The sequence below is a fragment of the Scardinius erythrophthalmus genome (genome assembly GCF_964197995.2).
Source record: "Scardinius erythrophthalmus genome assembly, chromosome: 5".
NCBI lineage: Eukaryota > Metazoa > Chordata > Actinopteri > Cypriniformes > Leuciscidae > Scardinius > Scardinius erythrophthalmus.
The window spans coordinates 35,847,706-35,875,044 of record NC_138225.1 but is presented as its reverse complement, the minus strand read 5'-3'; the positions used below and the strand labels follow the sequence as shown (position 1 = coordinate 35,875,044).

General features: G+C 36.2%; 4 protein-coding genes across 4 annotated transcripts; 3 read left to right on the top strand and 1 right to left on the bottom strand.

The window, feature by feature from the left end:
* Positions 1-532: 532 nt before the first annotated feature.
* emb (embigin) lies at positions 533-4,284 on the top strand. The gene is made up of 8 exons (XM_081365134.1): positions 533-718; positions 1,032-1,091; positions 1,264-1,453; positions 1,596-1,678; positions 1,777-1,904; positions 2,727-3,015; positions 3,101-3,134; positions 3,225-4,284. The coding sequence occupies exons 1-8, from the start codon at positions 616-618 to the stop codon at positions 3,283-3,285; spliced, it is 948 nt and encodes a 315-aa protein (XP_081221260.1). The 5' UTR covers positions 533-615; the 3' UTR covers positions 3,286-4,284.
* Positions 4,221-10,623, bottom strand: mrps30 (mitochondrial ribosomal protein S30). The gene is made up of 5 exons (XM_081365133.1): positions 9,939-10,623; positions 8,995-9,140; positions 8,712-8,817; positions 5,197-5,373; positions 4,221-4,666 (listed from the first exon to the last, which is right to left on the bottom strand). Exons 1-5 carry the CDS (start codon positions 10,501-10,503, stop codon positions 4,404-4,406), a joined length of 1,257 nt encoding a protein of 418 aa, XP_081221259.1. The 5' UTR covers positions 10,504-10,623; the 3' UTR covers positions 4,221-4,403.
* A 657-nt stretch (positions 10,624-11,280) lies between these two features.
* Positions 11,281-12,584, top strand: hint2 (histidine triad nucleotide binding protein 2). The gene is made up of 5 exons (XM_081367263.1): positions 11,281-11,481; positions 11,630-11,767; positions 11,912-12,016; positions 12,108-12,180; positions 12,333-12,584. Exons 1-5 carry the CDS (start codon positions 11,404-11,406, stop codon positions 12,422-12,424), a joined length of 486 nt encoding a protein of 161 aa, XP_081223389.1. The 5' UTR covers positions 11,281-11,403; the 3' UTR covers positions 12,425-12,584.
* A 1,393-nt stretch (positions 12,585-13,977) lies between these two features.
* On the top strand, positions 13,978-26,575 carry LOC308691734 (long-chain-fatty-acid--CoA ligase ACSBG2-like). The gene is made up of 15 exons (XM_081367262.1): positions 13,978-14,125; positions 15,464-15,533; positions 15,681-15,775; positions 17,621-17,898; positions 18,586-18,674; positions 18,815-18,935; positions 21,048-21,128; positions 21,370-21,519; positions 21,641-21,808; positions 21,952-22,133; positions 22,216-22,449; positions 23,338-23,555; positions 24,161-24,300; positions 25,231-25,474; positions 25,769-26,575. The coding sequence occupies exons 2-15, from the start codon at positions 15,472-15,474 to the stop codon at positions 25,843-25,845; spliced, it is 2,139 nt and encodes a 712-aa protein (XP_081223388.1). The 5' UTR covers positions 13,978-14,125; positions 15,464-15,471; the 3' UTR covers positions 25,846-26,575.
* The last annotated feature ends 764 nt before the right edge of the window (positions 26,576-27,339 follow it).

Genomic DNA, 27,339 nt, shown 5'->3' with positions numbered 1-27,339 from the left:
AAACAAAATGGTATTGCTCCTTTAAATATGTCAAGAAATGTTGAACCTGGTAAAAGTCACAGCAAAACAGTATTGAACAGAAAGTACAGAAAGAGAAGGGGGGGGGGGCATTATTAATACATTATTATTCATATATTGAATGAAAATTCAATATATGAATCCCCCCCCCCCTCTATTTTCATTGGTTCACTGGATGATTAGGTAATTCATTGATTAATTAGGTCAGGTGGGATAATTCATTATGCTGATATATTAGTTGTATTTAGTAGTATATTTGCTGTTTGCCTGACGAAGACCTTGTGGTCTGTTCGAAACGTTTCAAGTTAATGAATAGCAGTGTGCCAGTTGTTTTGTATTGTACTTAAACACTGAGATGTGCCAGCAGTTCACAGCGTCTGCTCCATCTCAATATAGAGGGTGATGTTACAGGCTCTCCTATCATCTGATCAGGCAGTGCTGTGGCCACCTCCTGACACTCATGACTAATTTAAAGCAGGAAGCTGCAAGCATACACCAGTCTTGCCAAGTCACCATAGCAGCAGTAAAGATGGGTGAAGGGAGGGGGGGTTGTTGTCCCTGGGGACCTGCTTCCGAAAAGAAGACGCACCAGTAAAGATGCCTCGCACACAGCAGAGCTGCAGGGAAGGAGCGCTCTTCTCCATGGCTAATGTCATGCTTCTCATCTTACTTCTCCTCTACTGTGATGGGATGAACACAGGTTTGGCACGTCTGCTTGTTAGTCTAGTGTAACATTACGGCAGTGTTATGTTATTTTCAAGCTTTGACATTATGACCTTGCTATCAGTTAGACTGAAATGAAGTCCTCTCGACTGTTATTCCAGGGGATGTTAAAGTAATTGCACTATTCCTTATACTATACTTTTTATTGTTCAATAAGTTGAGGCTTATTATAGTAATGCAAATCTCATTTAACCTTGACTAGGCCTGTCTCTCAAGTAGAAGCGAGTTAGTATTGTAAATCCAGTGCAACATTTGACATTTGAATGTGACACATTGTCTTTTTTCCCCAGAGACAACCTCTTCCCCAGAGTCTGATCCTGTAATCACAACCAAAAAAGCTGCATCTAAAGGTACGGTTACCCTGTCAAATCTTATTACGCAACACAAGCATGCATTTGACATCATCGGATGTATTTAAAAGTGTACAAATGAAAAAATACAAATTTAGTCATCATAATTAGCTGACTTTACTTTACATAACTGCAATGAAGAGGTTTGTTTTGCTGATGTTTTGGCATACAGGTCAAAGTCAAGTCATTATTGAGGAGCTTACAATCCTGACACCCCAATACATAGAGCTTTTATGTAACTTAACTGATTTACCAAATAACCCCCTGTACATTACTGGCTATTGGACTAAAGATGGACAAGAAATTGAAAACTCTGAAGAAACTGTAAATAGAAACAATGAACAGTATATTCTTAAAAGGACGTAAGTGGATGTCTGTTTACACACAATGATTATGTGTCATTTCTATTAAATGTCAAATTAATGCAGAAGTAAACAAGAAATTCAGTGTTACTACTAAACAATGACTTAAGACTGCTCTAAGTTGTTTAACCTTCCTTCATAGTTTCAGTATACAGACCAGAGACCTGGGAAATTATTCATGCGTCTTCAGAGAAAATGAGGCACAAGTAACGTTTGTTTTAGATGGTACGTTTATCCTTTTATGCACGTCTTGGAATGGTTTTCATGTTTATCATTGTTGGAGATTTTGCCGGATAAACTGATGTATTGTGCTTTTCCTCAAGTTCCGGTAATGAAAGACAAAAAAGACAAGCCGGTAGTGAGCTACATTGGAGATTCAGTTGTACTCGAGTGTAAACTCAAACACACACCAAACACATGGAACTGGTACAAGGCAAACAACACTGAAAAGGTGAATCAGAAATGGGGAATGTGGGCTTGATTATTACCACACAATAAAAGGCTTATTCATATACAGTGTTATTTTATATACCATTATAGTATCTATTCATATTTTGAATTAGCTTTTTATTTTTATAATTTTCGTTTTAGTTTTACGGAATTTAGTTATGCACTTTTTTTCATTTTTTTTATGGATACACTATTTTACAGTACATGTAGTTACCCAAGAAAGTACTGGTAATATAAGGTAACTACATGGGTTAAGGTTCAGTTTAGGAGTAGGTTCAGAGTTAGTACCACAGGTTAGTACCTAGTTATAACACAGTTATCGTAATTGATATAATAAGTACATCGTATGTACATGGGGAACATGACTGTAAAATAAAATGCTACCATTTTTATTTCATTTTTAGTCAGTTTTGGTAACACATTACAAGACAAGGTTTAATTTGTTAACATTAGTTCACTACATTAAGCAAACATGCATTAACAATGAAAAATGCAAATGAAATTAGTACATTTTAAAAAATTTTTTTATTTTTTATATGAATTACAGTTGTATTGTTCATTGTTAATGTTAGTTCATTAAATAATGTTAAAGGGAGGTTTGGAACAACTTGAGGGTGAGTAAATTGAAAAAACTTTTTTTGGGGGGTGAACTATCCCTTTAAGTAATTGGACCTTATTTGACAGGTTTAGCAAGGCAGCATTTCTTTTATCATCTAATATTTATATTTCATCTTATTTCAGTTAGTGAAAACAATTTTTTTAGTTGTAGTTTAAGTTTTAGTTAACAATAACACTGTTCATATCAATATTTTTCTCTTCACAGGTGTTCATCAATGTCACTGCAAACCCTCTGAACTACAAGATCCTTAATAATGGAACTAAATCAAAACTGACTGTTCTGAATCTGACCGAGGAAGATTCTGGAAAGTACATCTGCAGTGCCGAGTTTGACATCAAACCCAGCGAGTCGTACGTGGAGCTGAAGGTCATGTCGTTCACTGAGCCTCTCAAACCCTTCATAGCCATAGTGGTTGAAGTCATTGTCCTGGTCACACTGATTTTGCTTTGGGAAAAATGCAACAAGCCGCAACAGAACAACTCTTCTGGAGGAGGTACAGTAATACTTAGGAAGATCGTCGTTCATATTTATATAGAGCTGTCACTAATGTAAATTCTCTGCAAATTTTCCTTTTGCAGAGAATGATGTCTACTCTGAACAAACCAGAAAACTGTAAGTGTATTTCCAGATCAGTTCACTGAAGCCTGATGGTAAAATAGATTTTTCAGACAATGTTAGTGATGGTGCTGATTTCTGTTCTAGCACTCATGATGACAACAATGGATTGGAGAACACGGCAAGACAAAGAAAACTGGAGCGTTGAGATTTTCATGAAATCAGATGAAAGAGCAGCGCGTGATTATATAAAACATTTTTATTCTGCTTTTTAATTCTTGTGGTTTGAATCACATAAGCAATAAGGTTTTTTGTCTGTCACAGCAATATCCTATATCATATATATTTACATTCCTAATATTAAATGCTTTAAAACAGCATGTTTTCATACTTCAGAATAGTGCTATTGTAAAAGTTTAGGGGTTCATATGACCTATTTTGGACATCGGTTTAATAATAAAGTTCAACTAAATTCCTGAAGGCTTTATTTAAGGGTTAGATCACTTTATATGATGAAAATGCTTTAAGCTTTTATTCAAATAACATTTATCACCGCACATGCATAGAGGTCAATGGAAGCTCAGCTGTGCTTGTTTGACAAGCGAGGACCAATAGGGTTTTGTTCATCATGTAAAGTGATTGTCTCTTCAGAAGACTGGATTACTTTTATGATGTCTTTTTTGCACTTTGTGAAACTTTTGGTTGTGTGGGCTTTCAATGGAGGGATGGAAATTAAGAGCAAATATTAATAACATCTTAATTTGCCTTTCAAAGATAAAAGCCACATGAAGAGGGTGGCTTGTTTAGTCAGGGACACTTAATTTTCAGCAATATTACTGATTTGAATGCACTGACAATATCGGATGAGAACTGAATTGAGCTGGGCTACGTTTCCCAAAAGCTTCGTAAGCCTAAGTTGATCATAGAGACCATTGGTGACAATTGTTCTACGATCAAATTAAGCTTACGGTGCTTTTGGAAAACACCACAGAACTGCTTTATAGATGAATTGATCTGATTTCATATTTGATGTACAACACTGAACTGATTAATAACTGTTTACTATTGTCTTTTTAGAGCTGCTTTACAGCAGAGTTGAATTCTGCTTGCATCATTGAATCGTCATTTTCCTGTTATCACTGTAAAGCTGCTTTGAAACAATCTGTATCGTATAAAGCACCATATAAATAAAGGTGACTTGACTCCGAAACGAAATCATCTTTAAACATCATACTTGAATGGAGACAAAAACTACGCAGCTGCATATATTATGTTTATTGACACACACACAGAACAATCCTATCATATATCCACGCTTCAGCGTTCTCACTGTGGTTTGTTCAACAGAAACTGCAGCATCAGTCTCAGAACTGCATCATTCCAGCCCACTATGTCTCCGTCTGTGACTCTCTCATACAAGCGCATGCTTTCTGTGCCCCAGCATAAGTTCTTCCTGGCATTGTTGCCATCGGCCCTTGGACTCAGAGCCAAAGTATTGAGCTGATAGCAGAAAAATGAGAAGAACTGCCCATCTGTGATGACAGCCTGAGACACAAACGGCCTGCTCACGTCCTCTTCACTCCAAAAGCCTTGGCAGAACAAAACGCATTTAGTTAAGGAAGAAATACTTTTTTTGTATATTATAGAGATCACGATTCTGAACGGACATCGAAATATGTTATTACTAGAGGTTCTGACAAAATGTTAATTGCTGTAGTCCATTTCAATTTTTAATCATTTGAATGAATGATTCAATGACTCGCTCATATTCATTACTGGATGAATCAGTGTTTTTGAACTAATCTCTGGAATTAATGATTCAATGACAAACAGTCACTTACTGATGTAACCCTGTAATTGATACAATCTTCATAAGAAGTGTCAAGTTTATTTCAAAAGGTGAGTTACTGATGCAGATTTGAATGTTTCGCTGTGATTGTCAAAGGTTTAAAAGACATGGCCGAATCATTGTCATTTAGAAATAAGATCACGTGGGTGTTTGAATCGGGTTTGAAATATTTGAATGATTAATCGTAGCTCTAGTTTATTTTAACCTGACTTCAGGACAATTCTGGCATTATTTAATAAAAATGTCCCCCGAAAAGATCCAAAAACTAACCTTGATACATAGCCTGTGCCCCTGTCCATGCAAACAGGCTGGCAATACCGTTCGCTCTTAGTGACACCTCGACTTGATCAGAGAGGCCTCTCTTGCTCATTTTGTCCCTGCGAAACCTATCCGGGACCATGTGAAACTGTGTGTGGCCGTAGCAGCATGGATCTTCCAGTTTGGCACCTGTGGAGTAAAACAACATGCACATACTTTCAGCATAATGAATTTAAATTCAAAACTAATAGTTCATTTCTCATGTGCCACTGGCCATAGGGAGGCTGTGTAATTATAGCAGTGGGTCCAAGCTGGTTTGTACCTCAGGTCTAACAAATAGACTAAAAGTATTTATTATATATAACCAAACTTGAATAATTTTTTAAAGATTCATTGGGGCCCCCTGGAAGTTTGCAGAGGACCCCTAGAGAACTACTACCAGGGTTCCCACACCTTGGTTGACTTCAAATTCAAGCACCTTTCAAGGACTTTCCAGGTCCAATACACTCAAATTCAAGGACTTAATGCGGGGACACATTTGTTGTGTCCAACAACAAACGATGAGGTACCATCGTAGTTTCATGCGCATGTGAACTTCATGGCAAGTACATCATGCGGGAAACACTTAACATAACTCAGGGTTTATCCTGGCTCAAAATGAGGCGGAGGTGGTAAAATCCTATTAATGTATTTTAATAATAAGATAATAAAAATTTTATTTTTTGTAGATCATCACATAGCCTATTGTGTTTCCCACATTGTTTGAGCTTGGTATCTCTAGGGGGGTAGGGGGGCATGCCCCCCCGTAAGAAAATTTTGTACATTTTAAAGATAAATTCATTAATCTGGTGCACTTTGAGTCACCCGAATCCACTGTTAAAAATAGATAATCCACCCGCAAACCGCCTATATTCTCTGATTTATCTGCATCTGATCATCACATTACAATTATTCAGATTCTCACTGTTAAGCATGATAGTATGGTAACATATCACACTGAAGTAGGCTGATTTAAAATGAACATTTATTTAAAATAAAAGTTCTTCTTTTGGCAAAATTACATAATTCCTTAATAGCCTAAACAGAGGCTTTACTCCCTTCAAACTTAAATTGTTTAATTTCATTGTTGTTTCAATCTTTCATTACATTACTGTTTGAATACACTACTTTTTTGTACCTTTTATAAAGGGCATTTTCCCCCTAATTTTATTAAATGTATGCTCCATCTTTCATTTCAAATTCTTAAATTTGATTAATTTATTAAATTAAAATAATAAGACACTAGGCTGTTACCAATTCAATTAAATAATTTACATTGAAAAATTATAACTGTATTAAATTAGATTCTTTTAAATATTTTTGAATATACAAATAAGGAATGTTGAAAAGAATGATACTTTATGAAACTAAACCGCCAGTAGGAGGCGGCAGGCGACCGTCTTAATGAGCAAGTCATTGAGTCATTCATTCAAACGATTCGTTCAAAAGGCTGATTTATTCAGAATGAGGCAGTTTATGAATGGGTAATTGAATCTTTGACTCAACCGATTCTTTCAAAACGCTGAATCATTCAGTAATGCAACAACTGTTGCATGCCATGCGCGATGGTTCTGCGGTGATCTTTGTTTGGAATTATTTTCGCTGCTGAAACAGAACAAAAACAGTCATTGCGTCTAAAATGTAAGTGACTTAATTTTAACTATTTGTTTATTGAACTGTTATGAAATCAGTCTCGGTTTCAATCTTGATGGCATTCAGGCAAACAGCTCTCTGGTCGCGTGTAGCCTAGGCTATATATTGTTTCTTAACTATAATATGTTATAAATAACTGCGCGAGCCTCAACAGCGCTACATTGTTACCGTCAGTACATTAGGTAGGACTATATTATTATCAACCATCGGCTATCAATCACCACTTACTTTAAATGAAATAAAACAGAATCATCCTCACGTTTTCGGTGATTGCCTACTTATTTTTTATTGTCGAGAGACGAAGGCGGCAGCCTCATAATTCTCTATGCAGGAAAAACCCTGGTAACGTAACGCGTAAATGCGCTTAACTAGTGCAAATCAAGCAAGCTAGTATGCAAAGGCCATGAAGTGTTGGCAAAATAACACATTAGGGGACTGGAGTGAATATGGAATTATTTCCAGAAAACTTCTTGCTCAAAATAAATTCAAGCACTTTCAAGCACCTGTCTCTATGTATGTTTATTTTTTAAAAAACTTTCCAGGGCCTTGAAAACATTTTTTCAGATTCACAAACTTTCAAGGATTTCAAGGACCCGTGGGAACCCTGTACTACACTACAGTGATTTTTCTACAGGTAGTGATGGGAAAAACGAAGCCAAAGAGCTCAGTTCTTTGTGGAGAAAGCCAAACAAAATCAGAGGCAGAAGATCATCCAAGCTGAAGGAGAGGCCCAGGCAGCCTAAATGTTAGGGGAGGCCTCAGTCATTCATTCAATGAGTGAAAAAGAAAGACTGAAAATGAGGCATAATAGAGTTACAATCTTAAATGAAGCTTTTCGAAGCTTTTAACCAATTGCTTTGCAAAATGATAGTTTCGAAGAGCTTGAAACGCCACACAATGGTGACCCCTGTTGGTCAGAACAGTGTAAATGCAGCAAACATGCATAAAACACCTTTTACAAATCAATTGCAAATGTTTTATTGAAGGTGTAGTCAATTAAATGCAATTAACAAATCATCTAATACCATTAAATATAAAGTGTCTTTTTAATGTGTTATTGTAGGGTGAGAGCTTTGTTAATCAGACCAATAGAGATTTTTGACTACACCTCTTCCTTTTTATTTTACAATTGAGTCATTGTCTAAAAACGTATAAAATTGCTCAAAGATCAGGTAAAAGTAATATAGACAAGGGTTCACAGAGATCATCGACCTCTAGCAATGAATGGTCGAGTTGCATCGACCATTGAAACTGTGAAACATTTTGAAGCAGTGATGTAAGGATGTCTCATAATCACGTGACTATGGCAATTTGATACATGCTTTGAATCACTGGTTTGAAACAAATGATTCTCAAAGGTTTCGAAGCTTCATGAAGCAGTTTCAAAAGCGCCCATCACTAACTACAGGTGTTCTACAACTGACACCAGCAATGTGATAAGACACCAATGCTCAATAAATAGATAAACTACAATGATTTTTTTATGTGAACACTTCTTTCACTATGTAATTAGTTAATTAGACTAAATATAAATCCTTTACAGTTACCAAGCAACATGGGAAGCTTTTCCATAATTCCATAATATAAAATGTGCATCGTCCAATTAGAATTTCGAGTTACAATTATCTATTGCATCATTGGATATCTGAAGACAAAAAACTGGGAACAGACTAGTGTTGTAAATGTTAACTAAAACTATCAAAAATCATTTTAATCGAAAGAAAGCTGAAAGAAAATATAAACAGATGAAAACAAACTTTTGGCAACTAACTAAAATAAAATGAGTATTACTATAATATTACGTATATACTAAAATAAGACTAGAACAGACCCACCTATGAAGATGTTGTTGTCATACTGTCTCCTGAACAAGGGGAGCCGATCTGGAGCCAAACTGATGACAGGAACTTCAGCGGAGATCTCTGCCTCAAGAGGAACAAACTGCAGGAAATGACATCACTCTTAAGCACATATCATACATTAATGCTATTCCTCCAAAATGTTGCATGACAACAGCAATTACCACAGACTTTGTTAAAGTTATAATTTAAACACTGCCATCATTTAAATTCGCATAAATTATAATCATCATAATCATAACGGGAGTATGTTTCCTACCTCAGGAAGTTGTTGTGGGATTCTGATCTGACTGTGAGGTTTGTCATCAATCTGGAATCTCATCGGCTCGATCCGTCCACTCCTGTGTCCTGCTGGAATAGTCCTTTCTCCCCGTAACCAGTAATAGTTGACTTGAGGATCAAAATCTTCACAAAATAATACGAAAATATATACATAAGAAATGAAATTACACCAGAATGACCAAAAAACCACTATATACTTTAAAGCCAGTATGAAACGGAAGTCTTTTCTTCCCTATTGTGATTTATATCCGAGTGAAATGGCTTCTCGTACAAGAAACAAATGTAGGGTGGGACTTGATTTTGTTCATCTGTATTAGATTGGATCTTTGGATTGTTGTGGTTTGCAATGGACCAGATTGTGAGCAGCACCATGACAGGTATGAAAGAGAGGCTGTGAAGGAACACACTTATCGTGTTTTCAATGGCATCTGCTGTAAAAGCTATATAAAGCTCTAAGATCACTTATTTTCCACTGATCATGTTGTCTGGAGTTTTTTGTTTACTGACATTTCTTGGAAAGATTTTTGCACTGTTTTGTCACCAGAACAATCCAAAACACATTAAATAACAGTACCACTGAAGAGATGCATGTCTATCCCTCACGGCCTCGCTTTCATTCAAAGATGGCGCTGCTGTGAAAAAGGTATATTGCTGTGATGTCATGGGCCCCGCCCTCATGCCAGTAAACACGTCATCAGAGAAGAGAAGTCGTTGCAAGAGGGAGGGGAAGACATTTTAATACAAGATTACAGGGCACATTATTTAAAGTATGTGCACGGATAATCATTCATAATAAACACTGCATTATTCCATAGAAACACGTCAATTTTGACTCCATTGTGACAGAAATCTTACATTACTGAATGAGAAACCAGTAGCCTATATGTTGCAGTAAAGAGTAAACATGGAGGTCAAACTCACCTAAACTAGACAGACACAGCACGGGGTTTTCTTTGGCAGGAAGGTTTTTTAGAGCACAGACCATGTTCCTTAAAAACGGGGTGACGAATTGCTCTTGCTCTCTGTGGATGAAAGTTCTCCCTTTCTTCAAGTACCAATGTTCTTGTAAGATGAAGCTGCAGACCACAGATCGCAACTCGGACAACACAGACTCATCAATCACCGGCGCGGAGTGTTTGTCGGTGTATTTCTCCGGCAGACCGCTGAGATATGCGGTTTTGGTGTAGTGCTGGTACCATTTATCGGCGTTGAGAGCAAATGTCTGTGGATAAATCACGTACTTCTTGCGCTGAACGCGAGTGAGCGCGCGGATCTTCTCCTGGACGGGGCGCGCGCGCAGCTGCTCGAAGAACTCAGTGACCACGCGGCCCTTCGCTGACTTACTCTTCGCGGTCCGAGAGGGCAGAATGGGTGGATATAAACTCTTTGCTGTGGAAGCTTCAACTTGGACATTTCTGTTACAGACGAGGCGTGCTGATGTAGTGGAGAGAAAAGGATGCAAGGGCAACCTGCAGCAAGACGCCATGTTTTCCCCACGTGATCTGTAGAGTTATTCTTCTGTCATTCAGTGTCACTGTATGGTATTCTACTGTCTGCCATCTGCTGGAGCGGGTGAGGCGAGAATAAAATGTGCATGGTTTCACAGACAGCCAGTGTTTAGATTAAGCCAATATTAGACTTTAGTTCAATTAGGACATTCAAATAGCTTTTCTAAACTTGCCGTAGAAAAAATAAAGCATTACTGGTGTGCTTCCAGTTAAAACAGCTCAAACATTAATTTTAGTCTGGGGCTATCTTAAGCCAATTGTCTGTGAAACCAGGGGAAAATCTCGTATACACAAATTTTATCCAGCAAATCATTATTTAAAAAGTTATATTGTTGTATTTTCTGTAATAACTATAATGAAACCACCTTGCATTTATTTTGGCATTGTACTTATTTATACTGTGGTATACAGGAATGAATAAATGGAAAAAAAAATATTTAATAAATGTATTCAATACAAATTCATGTTTATGAATAAAAAAATGTTGCAGTAGATGTAATATATAACTAATAACTAAGAAACTATAAAAAATATATTGCTATACTTGTTTTTCTCTTTTTCTTGCCCTTTTTCTGTTATATATCTCTATGCATTTAGTTTTTGAAATTGAACCAAAGTGCATAATGTTGTGTTTATTAAATAAAAAATTTAAAATCTCACGAAATTATGTAATGTTTGAACACATTTCATCTAAAAAAAAAAGTGTGAAAATAAAATCGGCGTAATGAAACCAATCTTTTTACTGTGAGTAGCTCGGCGACCTTTATTTTGAAATCCGCAGAACTTGAGCACCGGATGTAAACAAATCATCAGCAGCAGCAGCACGTGAGAGTGGATCTTCTGTGGAACATGGACGCTGTTTGTCCTTAAACAGTGCAATGACAGCCCGCAGTATTTTACTAACCCGGCAAGTGTTGCCTCTTGGACAACATTTACGGCGTGCCTTACCCGTGAAGGTGCTTAATTTTATCTTTTGCACACTCCGTCAGTGTTTAAGTGCGGTCTGTGTATGCTCTGAATTTGAAGTGCGCCGAAGTCTACTGTAAGCTTGATTTAGGAGAGATGTTGTTGCTGAGGGTTTGTTTGTTTGCTTGTTTGTGTCAGAGCTTCTGCTCTTCCACGAGTGATGAGGTTCGCTTGGCAAAGGAGGCCAGCAAGAAGTACGGAAAACCGGAACCCACTATATTTTCTAAAATAATTGACAAAACTATTCCTGCAGTTATCATTTATGAAGATGAGAAGGTAAGTTACAGACCACAAATCTTTAGTAACTTTGATTAAACTATTGTGCGGTAACATTTTGTGATTTTTTTTTTGTACTTATTGTAAACAGTTTATAAATTAATAGTTTGCATGTGTTGCATGTCTAATAATGTTTTGTTGCAGTGTCTAGCATTCAGAGATGTAAATCCTCAGGCTCCTGTTCATTTCCTGGTTATTCCAAGGATTCCCATTCCCAGGATCAGTGAAGCACACAATGATGATGCACAGGTTTGTCTGTCCATATATATATTATACATTTCTTGTCTTATTAATTACAGAGTATGACACTCCTCTAAAATATTGATGTTTTTCCACCCAGCTCCTGGGTCATCTCTTGATAGTGGCCAAAAACCTAGCGAAGAAAGAAGGACTGGATGAAGGGTACAGAGTTGGTGAGTGAAATAGCCTTTGTTTGAAATTGGTTCATTTAGCATCTATATTATCTTTATATCTGCTGTACGTTTAGTGTAGTATGCTATAATACCATGTCATCAGCTGTATTGTATGTAATAATTGCTTAATTATGTGTCATTATTATTTACAGTCATTAATGATGGAAAAAATGGGGCGCAGTCCGTGTATCACCTTCACATTCATGTTCTTGGAGGACGGCAAATGAAATGGCCTCCAGGATAGATGGACCTACTGTCAGAATAAAAGTAATTTTCTGCATTTTTGGAGGAGATTACTGATTTCATTTTTTTTAAACTGTTGGATATTATCAAAAAATGTTTGTTAGATAATGAGAGAGTGGAAAAATGTAATACTACTGTTACATTAAAACATTTTTACTGGATTTCAGTCTACAGTTGATGTTAATGAGCTGTTGATTAGCCTGCATTTAGCTGGGTTGGGTTGACTTTACTATTGTTTACTGTCAGCAGTGGGTAATAAAAAAGTCCTGGTGAGTTTTGCAAGTGTCCCAGGTTGTTGAGCAATGGATATTAAATGCTCACCATATGCAACAAAGTACTGAAAAGAAGGACAGGTATTATATAAAATGCATAATGGGTTTTATTCGTGATATGCAAGCAGAACAAATTTCTTGCAAAAAACAAAACAACAAAAAACACAACTAAAAATCGTTGCGTTCAAGTCAATGGGATTATTTCCATATAAATGAGTTAATAACATTTTACAGTACACTGCAATTCGTTTTGCCCATGTTTCATGAATAAGGGCTAAAGTGTTTATACCATGAAGATCCATAAAATCTTGCATTAGAACCGGTTTGGCCTCAGCTAAGGTCATCCTGTAGAGCCGTTTCGTTGGTGACGGGTGGTGTGATCAAGTGACCTTGGTGGCCAGTCAGCGTGTTTCTATGGCTCCTGCACAAGTGTTTATATTAACTGAACTTTCATCTTATTTGCTGAAACATCAGATGCATCGGTATAGTTCAGGCATCAATGTCTGTGCTGACTGGAAGAAAAAAGTTTATAACAATCCCAATATTTTAAACATGAACGACTTTCACTGTCTCTTAATTATTTTAAAACACGTGAATATCTCATTTTTAACAAAATACATTATAATTAAATTGTCCAGCATTGTTTTATCAATAAAGAATGTCCACAATTGTCTTATCAATTATGAGTTTTGCTTTATCTTAACCGCTCAGATACTTAATCTTAATCTTATCTTAATCTCTCAGCTCTTTCATACTATCTGTTGGTTATAAGTGTATCTAAATTGTGGCCTTGGAGCTTGTATGACACAATCTTAATGAATAACATGCTGATCAGTTAACAAAACACATTTACCAGAAAACGGAAATACCAAAAGCAGGCCTGCAAACATGAATTAACGAATCAAAATAACAGAGACATTTGCTGTTGTTGAGATGTAGCTACTGCACGCTTTATGCAAATGCCGTGAAATGCAACATAAGTAGATTTTAGAATGCACATTTTATTGAAATATCTCACAATATGGTCAAATTTCTTTGATGTACTGTTTTATGTCTGTGACAGACATTCGTAATTGTAGTTCATTTAAAGTTGTATGCGTGTTTTCTTTTATATAAAAAAGTAGGCCTATGGGTTCGACAAACGTCGAATTTAGATTGCATTTATTTTTTTATATTCATTTAAAACGTTTATTGTGCTGTGCCGATTAAACCGTTTATTTAGTAATGGAAACGTGAGCGCCGACACAGCACAATAAATAATCTGACACGTCATGTGACGATTACACTGCGGTCCATAGGTTTGAATGGAGCACCAGGTGCCAAACCAAGTAAGTTCTTCTTACTGCACCTGAGAAACATACTTCTGTGTCTCATCCACTCCCGCTAACTGCACAATAACAAGGACTGACGTAAAAAAAAAACAGAAACATGTGAGTAGTCTTCTCTTGTTTTATAGTTATACATAGTTAACATAGCGACGCATTTGTTATGAAGATCATTTGTTTGCTTAAAACGAATCTGTCGCTGTACAATTGAAAGTAGTAGCTACAAAAATTAGGTCATTAGATAAAACTAATGTTGTTTTGAGTGAAATTTAATTGCTGTTTCCACTGTGATTTACAATAGTGTGATAGTATGCCTATATATGGGCCATTAACTGTATATTATTTTTCCTCTGGGCAATAACAGTGTAAAAGTTTAACTATTTTTTTTTATGGTGCGCCTATACAGAGACTGGCTTTCCAATTAAACCCAGACCGCTAGCCCTGGTCTCCCTCCCTCCGTTATATTACAAAAAAAGTATGAAGTAAAAGTTTTTAAAATAATTTTTCATGCATAAAGCTTCAGTACAATATCAGGGTATTTGTAAAAAGCTGCTTATGTGAATGAGTGAACATTGAACATGACACCTTCACTCCCATTACTTTTAAGTACAGATTAGGATCCGATTCCTTAAAGCCAGCAAATTATTTCACAAGATTATACTTGAGCCTATTTCCTTCTCCTTGTCAGCAATGAACTGTGACAGTCTCAGAGTTTTTTTTTTCTTCTTTTTTCTCACATCTGTGTACAAGTTCAAAATGACAAAGATCATGATGTGGCCACACTTATGTTGTAATTATCATGAACTTTGTCATTTTGCAATCTTGAGTACAGTCTAGTGATGAACTTCTAGGTCTCATTACAAGGATTTTAATTTTATTTATGAACTCTTTTATGGAATTCAAGACAAATGTCAGAAGCTTGACATCTTTTGAGTAGGCCTACCTTATTCTAATATACTACAATCACAAATATAATATGTAACAAAAATGCAACATCCAATCTACTCAACTGAATATAAGAACTACATTAGACATACTCTAGATGGCACACTTGTGTAAACTTCAGGAATCACCAAAAGATGTAGGCATTTCTCATTTGAAAATCTAGATTTAAAGACATGCACATTTGCACATTCGACTAGTCTGTCTTAAACAGTTTCCTAATGTAGATGAAAGGCCAGGGTTTCACAGAAACCCTCTCCTCTGCTGCTTTCATCATCTGGCACTGTATCCACTGGCACATATTGCTAGTATTTTGCAAGAGTTGGGGGACATATAAAGATAAATGACATTTTGTAACCACTAGTGTTAGAGTCTCGGCCAGTTTTGACTGAAAGGAAGACATTGGACATATTATATTTTCTTTTAATATTGCGTTTGGTTGCTACTTTGTGATCCCAAGTTTTTGGAGTTTTGTAAATAATTTTGTTTTGTCATTTTAAGACTCTACAATGTCTGCCGATGAGTGTATGCCACCGAGTGATTCCAAGGATATTCCTGTCTCTGGAAATTGGTATGTAGACTTAATCAATGAAATATGGAATTTCTGTCCTCCAATATTTAATACTTGATAATTTACAGCGTATTTTCTTGATTTTCTGCTGATCTAGGCTATATATTATGTTATCATGACAGAAGTCTCATTTGTCTTTCTTCTTAGTTCTGTTAAAACTGAGGAATATCAGACTGTAGCACTCCCTGACTCCAAAAACCATCCAAATGGAAATTGTTCAATCTCTGTAAAGAGTAACACAGGTACAGGTCTTCACATGAATATTCCCAAAATGTTTACATATTGAAAATCCAACTGTTTTGCATAAATTCTGAGGAATATTCAGTTCCCACCAGTCATGTTCTACTTGCTGGCAGATATACAGAAGATTATTTACACACAGATTCTTGTGAAATGACTAATTATTTTGTTTCTGAATGTCACTTTGTGTACAAGTGTATTGTAGAAATCACACACACACACACACACACACACACACACACACACACACACACACACACACACACACACATACATAATATACAAATATGATATAAAATGTATGTATGTGTGTGTACCTACTATTGTGTACCATATTTTGGGGTACATATTTTAGGGATGCACGATAAATACACCATATCCGTATCGGCCGATATATGTTCATTTTTTAATGTTATTGTTATCGGCCTGATAAGAAATTTAGGCCGATATATTAAAGCCGATAAATAGTAGATTATTTCCTTCAGCTGAAACACTTCAGATGCACACTGTTCTCCATGATGGTTTTGAAATATGATTTGAATCACTTCAAAAAAGGAAAATACAGTTAAAGTCGACATGAAATCAAAATTGACCCCATTTACTTTGTTAGCCCATATTACTAGTCTTGTGGTGAACAATTAATCTGTGCCAGTTAATATACAGAAAAAAATTGTTTGCCGTGGTAATTGTTAATCAATATCTGAAAAGTTACTTCCGGTCTGGAATGGCGTTCCTTTTCTGATGACGTCAGTTTGACGGCTTGGGTTGGGAAACGCTTAACCACTCCCCTCAAACCGTTAGTCTGCTATGAGCAGAGATGGAGAGGAGGAGCGCTAGAGTAAAACCCTGCCCTCTGTTCAATATTCCTTTTCACTGGGAAATACGTCACAACTCTGGAGAAAAGTCGTTGGCAACTTCAGGTTCACGCGGATTTTAAGTGCAACATGCACAGTCATTTCTGCATATGTCATATCGGCTACATAAAATTATAATGAGAACATTATAATTGTGTGCTGCTTGGGACATGGATTTTAATGGTTAGACTTTTGTTTTTGTAATCAGGCTCTCAGAAATAATCAAAAAATTTAGGTCTAGATTTATCGGCCAATATATCGGTTATTGGCTTTTAAATATAAAGAATTATCGGTTATCAAAATCGGCCAAAATTTTCATATCAGTGAATCCCTTACAAATTTGTACCCAGAAGTGAGTTAAACCTGACAAAAACTCCTCTTGGGTATGTCCTCATTTGTAAAAACAGCATAAAATACAGCAAATACAGTTTTTTTTTAAAAAAATTGTAAATATGCAGAAAGTTTTCTGTTAGGTTACAGTATTTATAACTAGCTGCATATTAAAACAATAGAAATCTTTGCAAGTCCCCATAGCCTAGTAAATGTGTGTGTGTGATTTTATAATAATATTAATAAATATCTAAATAATTCATTTAGCAATAATTATAATTATTAAAATAATAATAATAACTACAATTTAACTTAACAATATAGCTGCAGCATATATGCAGATTTATAGCTCACAACATGTAAATGCACTAGTTAAAAATAGAAATAGAATTTTTTTTAACCAGTTGTGAAACCTGATTGGTGAGAAACACACACCATATCCTGTCAGTAACCTGACCTGTTTCTTCACTCTTGTTAAGCTGTCAGTTCGTCTCTGTTTTTCTGAATGTGTGATAGGAGACGAGGGCAGGTTCTTGGATGGACTGATCTGTTCTCGCTTAGACAGCATACAGAAGCTTTATCCATAAATATAAGATTCTTTTCAGAAGCACTTTTAATATATGGTCATGTCTCCTGTGTGTCCCTGCTGTCCTGCTCATAAAGACGATGAACAGGCTATACCATTGAAGGCTGAAGATGTGCGTCTCGCTCCAGCCGAGGAGCTGTGGAGCACAGCCAGAGACAAGGCTGTCAAACTGAGGATGAACGCTTCAGAACTCAGCTCAGAACCTCCCATGACGGTCCATCAGATGTTCATGGCTACAGTGCAGAAGTACGGAGACTCTCCCGCCCTTCGTGCGAAGAAAGATGGAGCATGGGTCACCCTGACCTATAAGGAGTACTATCAGCATTCAAGAGCGGCAGCCAAAAGCTTTCTGAAGGTAAGGGTTCACATCTTTTTTTATTCTTTGAAAATGAATTTCAAATGTTTTTCAGAAACAAGAACTGGGTAACACTTTACAAAAAGGTTCATTAGTTAACTACATTAGTTAGCATGAACTTTTAATGAACTGCACTAATCTTTATTAATGTTACTAATATTTACTAGTACTTTATTCAAATCTTGTTAACATTAGTTCATGCACTGTGAACTACAGTAACATGAACAAGCAATGAACAGCTGTATTTTTATTAATATTATACAGTAACAATGTATTGCTCAGGGTTTGTTCATGTTAGTTAATACATTAACTAATGTTAAATAATGAACCTTATTGTAAAGTGTTACCAAGAATGGAATTTATTTACTTGCTATTTAGTTCCTACATAGAATGTGCTGTGGTGCAAAACAAAAAAGCTATGATAGTCGGATGTTTAAACAAGAACATATTCTAAATGTCTTTTTCTTTTTTTTATTTGTTTATCTAGCATATTTGTTTTTGAAAGTCCCTTTGAAGTTTGAATGATATATCCTATCATTTGTGTAATAATCAAAATATTGGCTTAAGGCATTAAGGAGTCAAAGCTTTTAAAACTCTAGTTTCATTGTTGTGTCGAAGCTCTAAACAACACTAGGTGATGAATTGCTTTTGCATATATTGAGTCGCTGTGCTCTTTGTGTTCTCTAGCTTGGCCTGGAGCGATTCCATGGTGTCGGTATTCTGGGCTTCAATTCTCCTGAATGGTTTATAGCAGATGTCGGATGTATCCTAGCAGGGTATTGACTGTTCATCTGTTAAAAGTTAATCTTCTCAAAGTTAGACAATGAGGAAAAGACTTGAGAATAAGTGATTATGGAATGTAGGATCAGATAAAGTAGCTGTGTGAACATACCGTACATATCTTGTTTTGTCACAGGGGACTGGCCACTGGCATCTACACCACCAACTCTCCAGAGGCCTGCCAGTATGTTGCTTATAATTCTGAAGCTAATGTTCTGGTGGTTGAAAACAACAAGCAACTGATCAAAATCCTCCAGGTAATTTCAAAATGAACAGTATTTTATCATTTAGTGGATGCTTTTATCAAATTACGAATGTACGGAGCCCTGGGAGGCACCTGTAGGAGAAAAAAAAAAGAGTCCCACAAATCCGTGGCCATAGTTTTGCAATTCGTCCCCTCAGTTTAACCATACTTACAGATTCTTAAATTGTTCCCTTGGTTTAACAAATCGCACCCATGGGTTAATTAAATGTACCCATGATTTTCCGATCTGTACGCTCAGATTTGTAAACCGTACCTTCGGTTTTTCAATCCGTACCCAAATTATCATATTTTTTTGGGCCCACAGTTTTATAAGTTTTGAAGATAAGTGGTGCATTACAAAGTTTCAGAACTGCTCAAAAATGTATAAGTTAACACAGAGATGGTATTCTTTTTAGCAAAAGAGTAAGTGCATTAACAGTTATTATATATATATATATATATATATATATATATATATATATGTACAACTTAGTTTACCAAGTTAATAATTTCAATACAAATTTTGATTAATTAGACCCATCTTATCTAGAGAGTGTGTAACAATGAGTTAAAAGCAGATTAATCATTTATTCATTACACCACCTTTAAAAAAACCCACTAAATCGAAATACTTCCTTCAAACATAATCCTTATTATGAACAAGAAATGTTCATATGGGATCTTATCAAAATAATCTTTTCAAAAAATGTAACATAGTATTATTTCCTGCTTGAAGTACAATAACCTGTTAGTCTGAAAGCTCTTATATATGAGTCCTCTGTAACATTTTACAAAAAGGTTCAGAACGTTAAAGGAATAGTTCACTTCAAAATGAAAATTCTGTCATCATTACTCACCCTCAAGCTGTTTCAAACCTTTATGAATTTATTTCTTTTGCTGAACACAAAAGAAGATATTTTTGAAGAATGTCCATAACCAAACAGTTGATGGACCCCATTGACATATAGTAGAAAAAAAAAAAACTATGCAAGTATGCAATGGGGCTCATCAACTGTCTGGTTACCAACATTCTTCAAAAATATCTTCTTTTGTGTTCATACAGGTTTGAAACAGCTTGAGGGTGAGTAAATGATGAACTAATCCTTTAACATTTGATAATTCACTAGCTAAGTAAGGGATAATCAATGGCTAGTTGTACATTAAACAATTTTTAATGCCCAACGTGCATTTTGAATCACTATGAATCATATCTTTACGAGTTCTTTGCAGTTTTTTGCCTCCACGACGCGCATTAAAATCGTTTAATGGACAGCTAGCTGTGAAGTATCCCTTACTTAATGCCTTTCCAGCCAATTAGAATCGAGTATTCAGACAGACCATGGTATAACATTAAATAATTATGAACAATGCTTTTGCAGCATTAAATAATCTCGACTAATGTAAATTTTTACATACAGGCCCAGTTTTCACAGACAGGGCTTATATAAAGCCAGGATTAGGGCATTTAAGTAGCTTTTATAAACGTGCCTTAGGGGAAAAAACATTACTGGTCTTTTATAAACTGTCTTTTATAAACATTACTGTCTTTTATAAACGTGCCTTAGGGGAAAAAAACATTACTGGTGTGCATCTTGAGACGAAACAATGGAACTGACATTTTAAGATATATCTGTGCAAGTTGCTTTCAGTTAAAACAGCTCAAACTTGCAGTTTAGTCTGGGACTAGGCTCAAGTCTCGTCTGTGAAACTGGGGAAGCTGGGAACCCTTTGTAAAGTATTAATGTGTATGTAATTTGAACAAATAACAATAAATAGTGTAGTCGTGTGTCAATAGTTTATATATGTATATCTAGTTGCAGCAAACGTTATTTAGAAACAAAAGAAATAGGAGAAAACCAACACAAACCAGAACATCTATCACAAAACATGCCTAGGCAACGACTGACGAAACTGAACTGAAAAGAGGCTTAAGTACACTGGGAAAGACATGGGACAGGTGAGCATAATCAATTAACAAATCAGAAACCATGGAAACAAACTAGCAGAGGAAACAATGGAAACAAATGACACAGGAACTAAACTTATGAACAGAAACCAAAACTAAACATAATATACTGAATCTTCTCATAAAATACTAATACATTTTCTTTCACTGTCATTTTAGGTGAGGGATCAGCTGCCACATTTGAAGGCTATTGTTCAGTACAAGGGTGAACTGGAGCAGAAATTACCAAACTTATATACAGTAAGTTTTTGCCAAATAATACAATAAAACTGCCAAACGGTGTGTCAAATGGTTTTCTGTACAAAACTGCAAGCTGGAGGTCCACTGATAATTACAGATGTGTATATATATATATATATATATATATATATATGTATAGTCGTGGAAAGTGAATGTAAACAAGCAAAACGTTCCATCATGTCTACTAAGCAAATAATTAAACAGTGCTATATTTGAATACACGAATTTGATGTTCTATCAGTGGGCTGAATTTATGAAGTTGGGAGAGAATGTCCCTGATGCTGAGCTGGATGCGCTGATCGACAGTCAAAATGCCAATGAGTGCTGCACATTAATATACACCTCAGGCACCACAGGGAATCCCAAAGGGGTCATGCTCAGCCATGATAATGTGAGTACCACGTATAGTGTCAATGCCAAATGTAATTAATCACAGAATAAACACAGTGTAATTCTTCTCATTTTGATGGATAAGTAGTGTTGTTCCTTAAATTCATCCCTCCTCTGTCCAGATCACATGGACAGCCAATTCAGCAGGTCACATGGTCCGGCTGAAGATGGCTGAGGAGGAGGTGGTGAGCTACTTGCCCCTGAGTCATGTGGCAGCCCAAGTCCAAGACATGTGGCTCTGCATGAGGTTTGCCGCCGTAACCAATTTCGCCGAGCCAGATGCCCTGAAGGTTAAAGTCTTAAGTTGCTTACATTATTTACTTATTGAAAAAATGTATTTGTCTAGATTTAAATGTATTCGTTCAGTAGACGCTTCTGTAGAAACGAGGAAACACAAATTAATAACTGGCAGTGCCTTGGTTAAACAATACAGGGCTCCCTGGCCAACACGCTGAGAGAGGTGCGTCCCACGGGCTTCTTGGGAGTTCCCAGAGTGTGGGAAAAAATGCAAGAAGCAATGAAAGCCGCAGGTGCAAAGTCATCCGTCATGAAGAAGAAGATTGCCGACTGGGCAAAGGGAATCGGACTTCAAGCAAGCTATAATGCCATGAATGGGTGAGTTTTTAAAAGAACCACAAGTTAATTTATAGATTGAATTATTTGAAAGAAACCCGAAGCTCATGTTATTTCTCTGCAGTGATTCTTCAGTGCCTTGGGGCTTCACCTTGGCCAATCATCTGGTTTTCAAGAATGTGCTCAAAGCTCTGGGTCTTGACCGCTGTAGAGCCTGTTTCACCGGTGCAGCTCCCATCACCAAAGACACACTGGAGTACTTCATGAGCCTTCACATCCCTGTCTTTGAGCTGTACGGCATGAGCGAGAGCACTGGACCTCACACCATCTCCTGTGCTGAGGGTTATCGCATTATGAGGTCAGAGGCATGATGTGCCGTGTATATACAGTATATTAACATATAAGATGTTGTTATACTCACTTCATGTTGCTCCAAACCTGTGTGCTGGTATTATTTCTATTTTCTTATGTAAAAAAAAATGCAAACACTTTATTTCAGGGTATTATATTTATACCTATTACATGTACTTACTATAGGGTTAGGGTTAGAAATAAATACTGAGTAATATTAATGAACTACGTGTACTTACTCTGCTATGTTTTATACTTTTGTATTTGGTTACTTTTCTCATGTACAGGACTTTGGTCAGGCTTAAATGTGCTTTAAAAATAAACTGAAACTATAGGGTTAGGGTTTAGTTACAGTACTTAATTATACACACTTTACTGTTATTACCATGGTATGTACACATAATATGTATAACCTTAAGATAAACCCCAGAATATGTCACGCTATTTAATTGTTTTTGTAATTACAGTGGTCCTATTAACTAAGTGGAGACTTAAGCCACATTAAAAAGAAAACAGGTTTAGAACAACTTAGGGGTGAGTAAATGATTGCAGAATGTACATTTTTGGGTGAACTATCCCTTTTAAATTGAATGACAAAATATACATCCAAGAAAAGTAAGAAAATGTTGTATTTTTACAAAAAAAGTATAAACAAAATATTTTACAAAAAAAGTTATGAAATAGGCCTACGAGTTGTAAAACAAAACAATTTTTTATTTTATTTTAAAATTTAGACAAAACATTTTCTGGTTCAGGCTTTATAGAACATGTCCATGATTAATGTGATAAACTCAACCTGTGTGAACTTGACTTCAAACATCGACTACTGGTTAAAAAAAATTATAGTTGCTGATGACAATCGTATGTGACATACATGTTTTTCTTCTTCCTCCAGCTGTGGTAAGGTGTTGACAGGCTGCAAAACCAAGTTAGACAAACCAGATAGTGATGGGAATGGTGAGATCTGTTTCTGGGGAAGGCATGTGTTCATGGGATACCTGAACATGCCAGACAAGACTGAGGAGGCACTAGATGCAGAAGGGTGGCTCCACTCAGGAGACCTGGGCAAACATGACAGCAATGACTTCCTGTTCATCACAGGCAGAATAAAAGGTAGAATTTCACATTTGTACATTTAGGGTGCAACAGTGCCTGTTCACTTTTTCATCGGCCTTGGTTCCATAAGTACTTTTCCCATGGAATTTTTAAAAAGTCTTCATGAAAGAGTTATATGAACCAAACCAACCAGCTTCAAGGTGAATCAAAAAAGTATTTGAAAATTTTACAAAAAGGCAAGGTACAAGACTGTGAACTTAATGGCTTAAATGAGGGAAAGAACTGCAATTTAATAATGCATTGCAAATTACATAATCTTGATACAGTCTTGCCGCAGATTTCTTTGCAGAATTATGGGTAATGTAGTTTTTCACTTGGCATTTTGCTGTTAAACACAATTATATAAAAAAGTGGACTGATGATCTCAACAATAACGTATACCATCGATCGAGTAACAAATACGTAGCTCGGAAAAGGTCTGTCTTTAAATGTCTATGAGTTATCATTAAAAATCATTTCCCCCTATGGAATTTTCTTTTTCTCCATGCCTTTGGATAACACTCATGTTACTGTGAGCAGAAAATTATCATATCAATTAGATAAATACATACAGAATTATATACTATAACATTAATTTGTATCTAATTACCTTGCTTTTGCAGAATTAATCATTACTGCCGGTGGAGAAAATATACCACCCGTCCCTATTGAGGACGCCCTAAAGGAGGAGGTGTCAATCATCAGCAATATCATGTTGGTTGGAGACAAAAAGAAGTTCCTTGCTATGCTCCTTACACTCAAAGTAAGTCTATTTTTTCTTAGTGGGACCATTAAAGCAGCACTAGGTAACTTTTCAACCTTCATAATATATTTCCAAGACTCGTGTGATGGTACATCGACTTACAATAGGTTGAATGACATGTCTGCCATAGCCTGACGGGGTCTGTATCGTTTTTAATCATACTTTTAAACTTCGGGGTTCAGGTAGTAACCCCCGCGCACAAAAAGAACTACAAAATTCGACTGCTTTACGGCATAGGCTACCTCAATTCCCCCAACACGTCCTCACATGCTGTTGGACTTGAAAGTATATTGCTTATATTGTATATCACTCGGACAAGCTTTCACTCTTTGGTGTGAGCTAAAAAGCACCTGGCGTTCTTGTTGATGGATTAGTAACTTAGACATCTTCGGAGGCTAGCTCGATGTTCGATGTCCGACGATTTGAAACGCGTTGTGTTTATTACCCAATCGAACTCGTGTAGCTGTCTGTCACACGTCCACAGCATTACTTGATAGACAAAAATAGGACAAGAATGAGCATCAAACAGAAACAATCCGCTTACGGAATGTTCGAGGCGCACATAGAATAGACTGCCGAAAGTTAAACAGGGCGCGCACAGCTCTTAAAGGGGACACACCTTATTTCCACTCGTTACAGCTTCCATCTGACTGAACAGGTACCGGTATACAGGGGGGAGGGGATCAGGCCGTGAGTGAAGAGACTGCTCTGCGTGAGTGGTATTTACGACAGTAACGTTAAATACAAGTAGTCCATAGCGACTCTACGGGTCATTGTTTGACCAAAACGGAATTCCTACCTAGTGTGGCTTTAAATATGCACATTTTACCAAATGTTTACATTTATACCAGCCACTATAAGAGAGTATTTGCTAAAGCACCATTTTCAAAATGTATATTTTCTTTTTAAATCACTGAATCTTATTTTTAGTGTAATATTGATGACAATGGAGACCCCACAGATGAACTGACACCACTGGCGGTGGAGTTTTGTCGGCAGCATGGTGTAACTGCCAGCAAAGTCTCAGAGATCATTAGCAAAAAAGAGCCAGCCATTTACAAAGCCATCCAGGAGGGCGTAGACCGCGTGAATGCCAAAGCGACATCCAATGCCCAGAGAGTCCAGAAGTGGACCCTCCTTCCACGAGACTTCTCCATATCTGGAGGAGAACTTGGTGAGTGTTATCATTTCTTCATATAGACAAGAATATAAAATAGATGAAGTGAAGTGAAGATAGTTCAGAAGTACTTTTATCTGTCAGCTTTGATTTAAAAAATATGATAAGCATTTGTGTCAGTTCATGTCAGTACAATTCATGTAAGTCTCACATGTTTTGATGAAATGGCTTTACGTGACACACTGAACATGCTTGCCTAACTGCATTCTTGAATGCATAATTACCGAGAGGAATGTAAACAGACTGATGGATTTATTAGATGTGAAGTGAGCTCAAGTTTTTTCTTCTCAGGTCCAACCATGAAGCTCAAAAGGCCTGTCGTCAGTAAAATGTATCAAGAAGAAATCAACCAATTTTATGGTGAATAGCAGAAGAACCCAAATGAAACTGTGGGAATTAAACGCAAGACTACACTGGATCATATTCTTTTGCCATTGTTCAGTAATTTGTATTTTGCTCACTCCAATAGGCCTCAGTCAGACTTTACACCATTTTATACCGATACATCATTACCTTCTATAAATGGTCAATTAATCCGTTTTCAAATCTATCTATTTAACATTATAACTGGTTATGTATATTCTGTACAATGTATGAAATTGGAGTTGATTATATGAGATATTACTGTGCGCATTACTGTTAATCTAGGATCTGTGAAGAAGTTCAGTCAAAATGTCTAGAAACAGGCTTAGATTGAGTGATATGTACTAGGTTAATATTGTTGCTTGCACACTGAGTGTTGTTGGTATGTCAAACAGTTATAGTGTAACTGTAAAGATACAGATGTGTGATGAATGTTTGTCTTCTTAATACTGTTCAAATTTCACCCAGCACATTTAATATTTATGAGAGTGGAGGCTGTCAGCATGTTGGAATATAAGTGAATAATATATTGGAACTCAATAAGTATTTGTTCAGTTCCTTTTATGAATGTAATTTTTTCTTTGTGTACATTTCTTAAAATGGGAGTGTAACTAGAGAGCAGGTGCAGGGAAAACTGCTGATATGTTTGTGTTTGCCTGTGTGCTTGTGTTCTGAAACAACACAAAAGTCTCTCTGATAAGGTCTCAAACTAAAAGCACATTGTGGTTTAAGTCCACCCCGCCTCCCAGTTATTGTTCATATTGTGTTCGTGAACCAGTTTTGAGGTAATGCAGAAACACAAGAAGGGTTTATCAAGAAACATCATCCTCAAAAAAAATCATCTTTTGTTCACTTCTCAGACGGTTTCATTGAAACTCTGTGTTTTGCATTTCCATTTGTTGGAGGTTCTGCTGTTACATGCAACTTTAGAACCCAATTAACTACTATAATTATGTAATTATTAAGTTAGTTTAGCTCGGAGGTTAGATTTTAAGATACTTTGACATCTAAAGTCATTTTACTGCTTAGTCATTGTTCTGACTAGTTATTAAGAGCACGTATGTATGTATGACACTCTTACTTTTGTATATAACATGCATATGGAGATACTTAAAAAAAAAAAAAATCGATAATCATCAAAGTTTCTTTAAAAAGCTTAAGATGCATAATTTTCAGCCGTTTAGAAAGGACCCATCCTATACAGAAGCACATGGCAAAAAAAAGCATCAAGCACTTTTTAAAGCTAATCTCTTTTTCTTTTTGTGCATGTCAAAGTAAAACATTTTAACGTTTTTTTTTAAGCTAATCTCTTTTTCTTTTTGTGCATGTCAAAGTAAAACATTTTAACGGTTTTTAATACTCTTTTAAAATATAATTATTCAAATACTCTTAATAATACAGCTTGTCCTGGTTGATAAAATCTGAACAATGTGCTGCAAAACAATTTTATTTGAAATGTGAATCATTCACTTGTCCCCCAATGATCTAATGTACTCCTT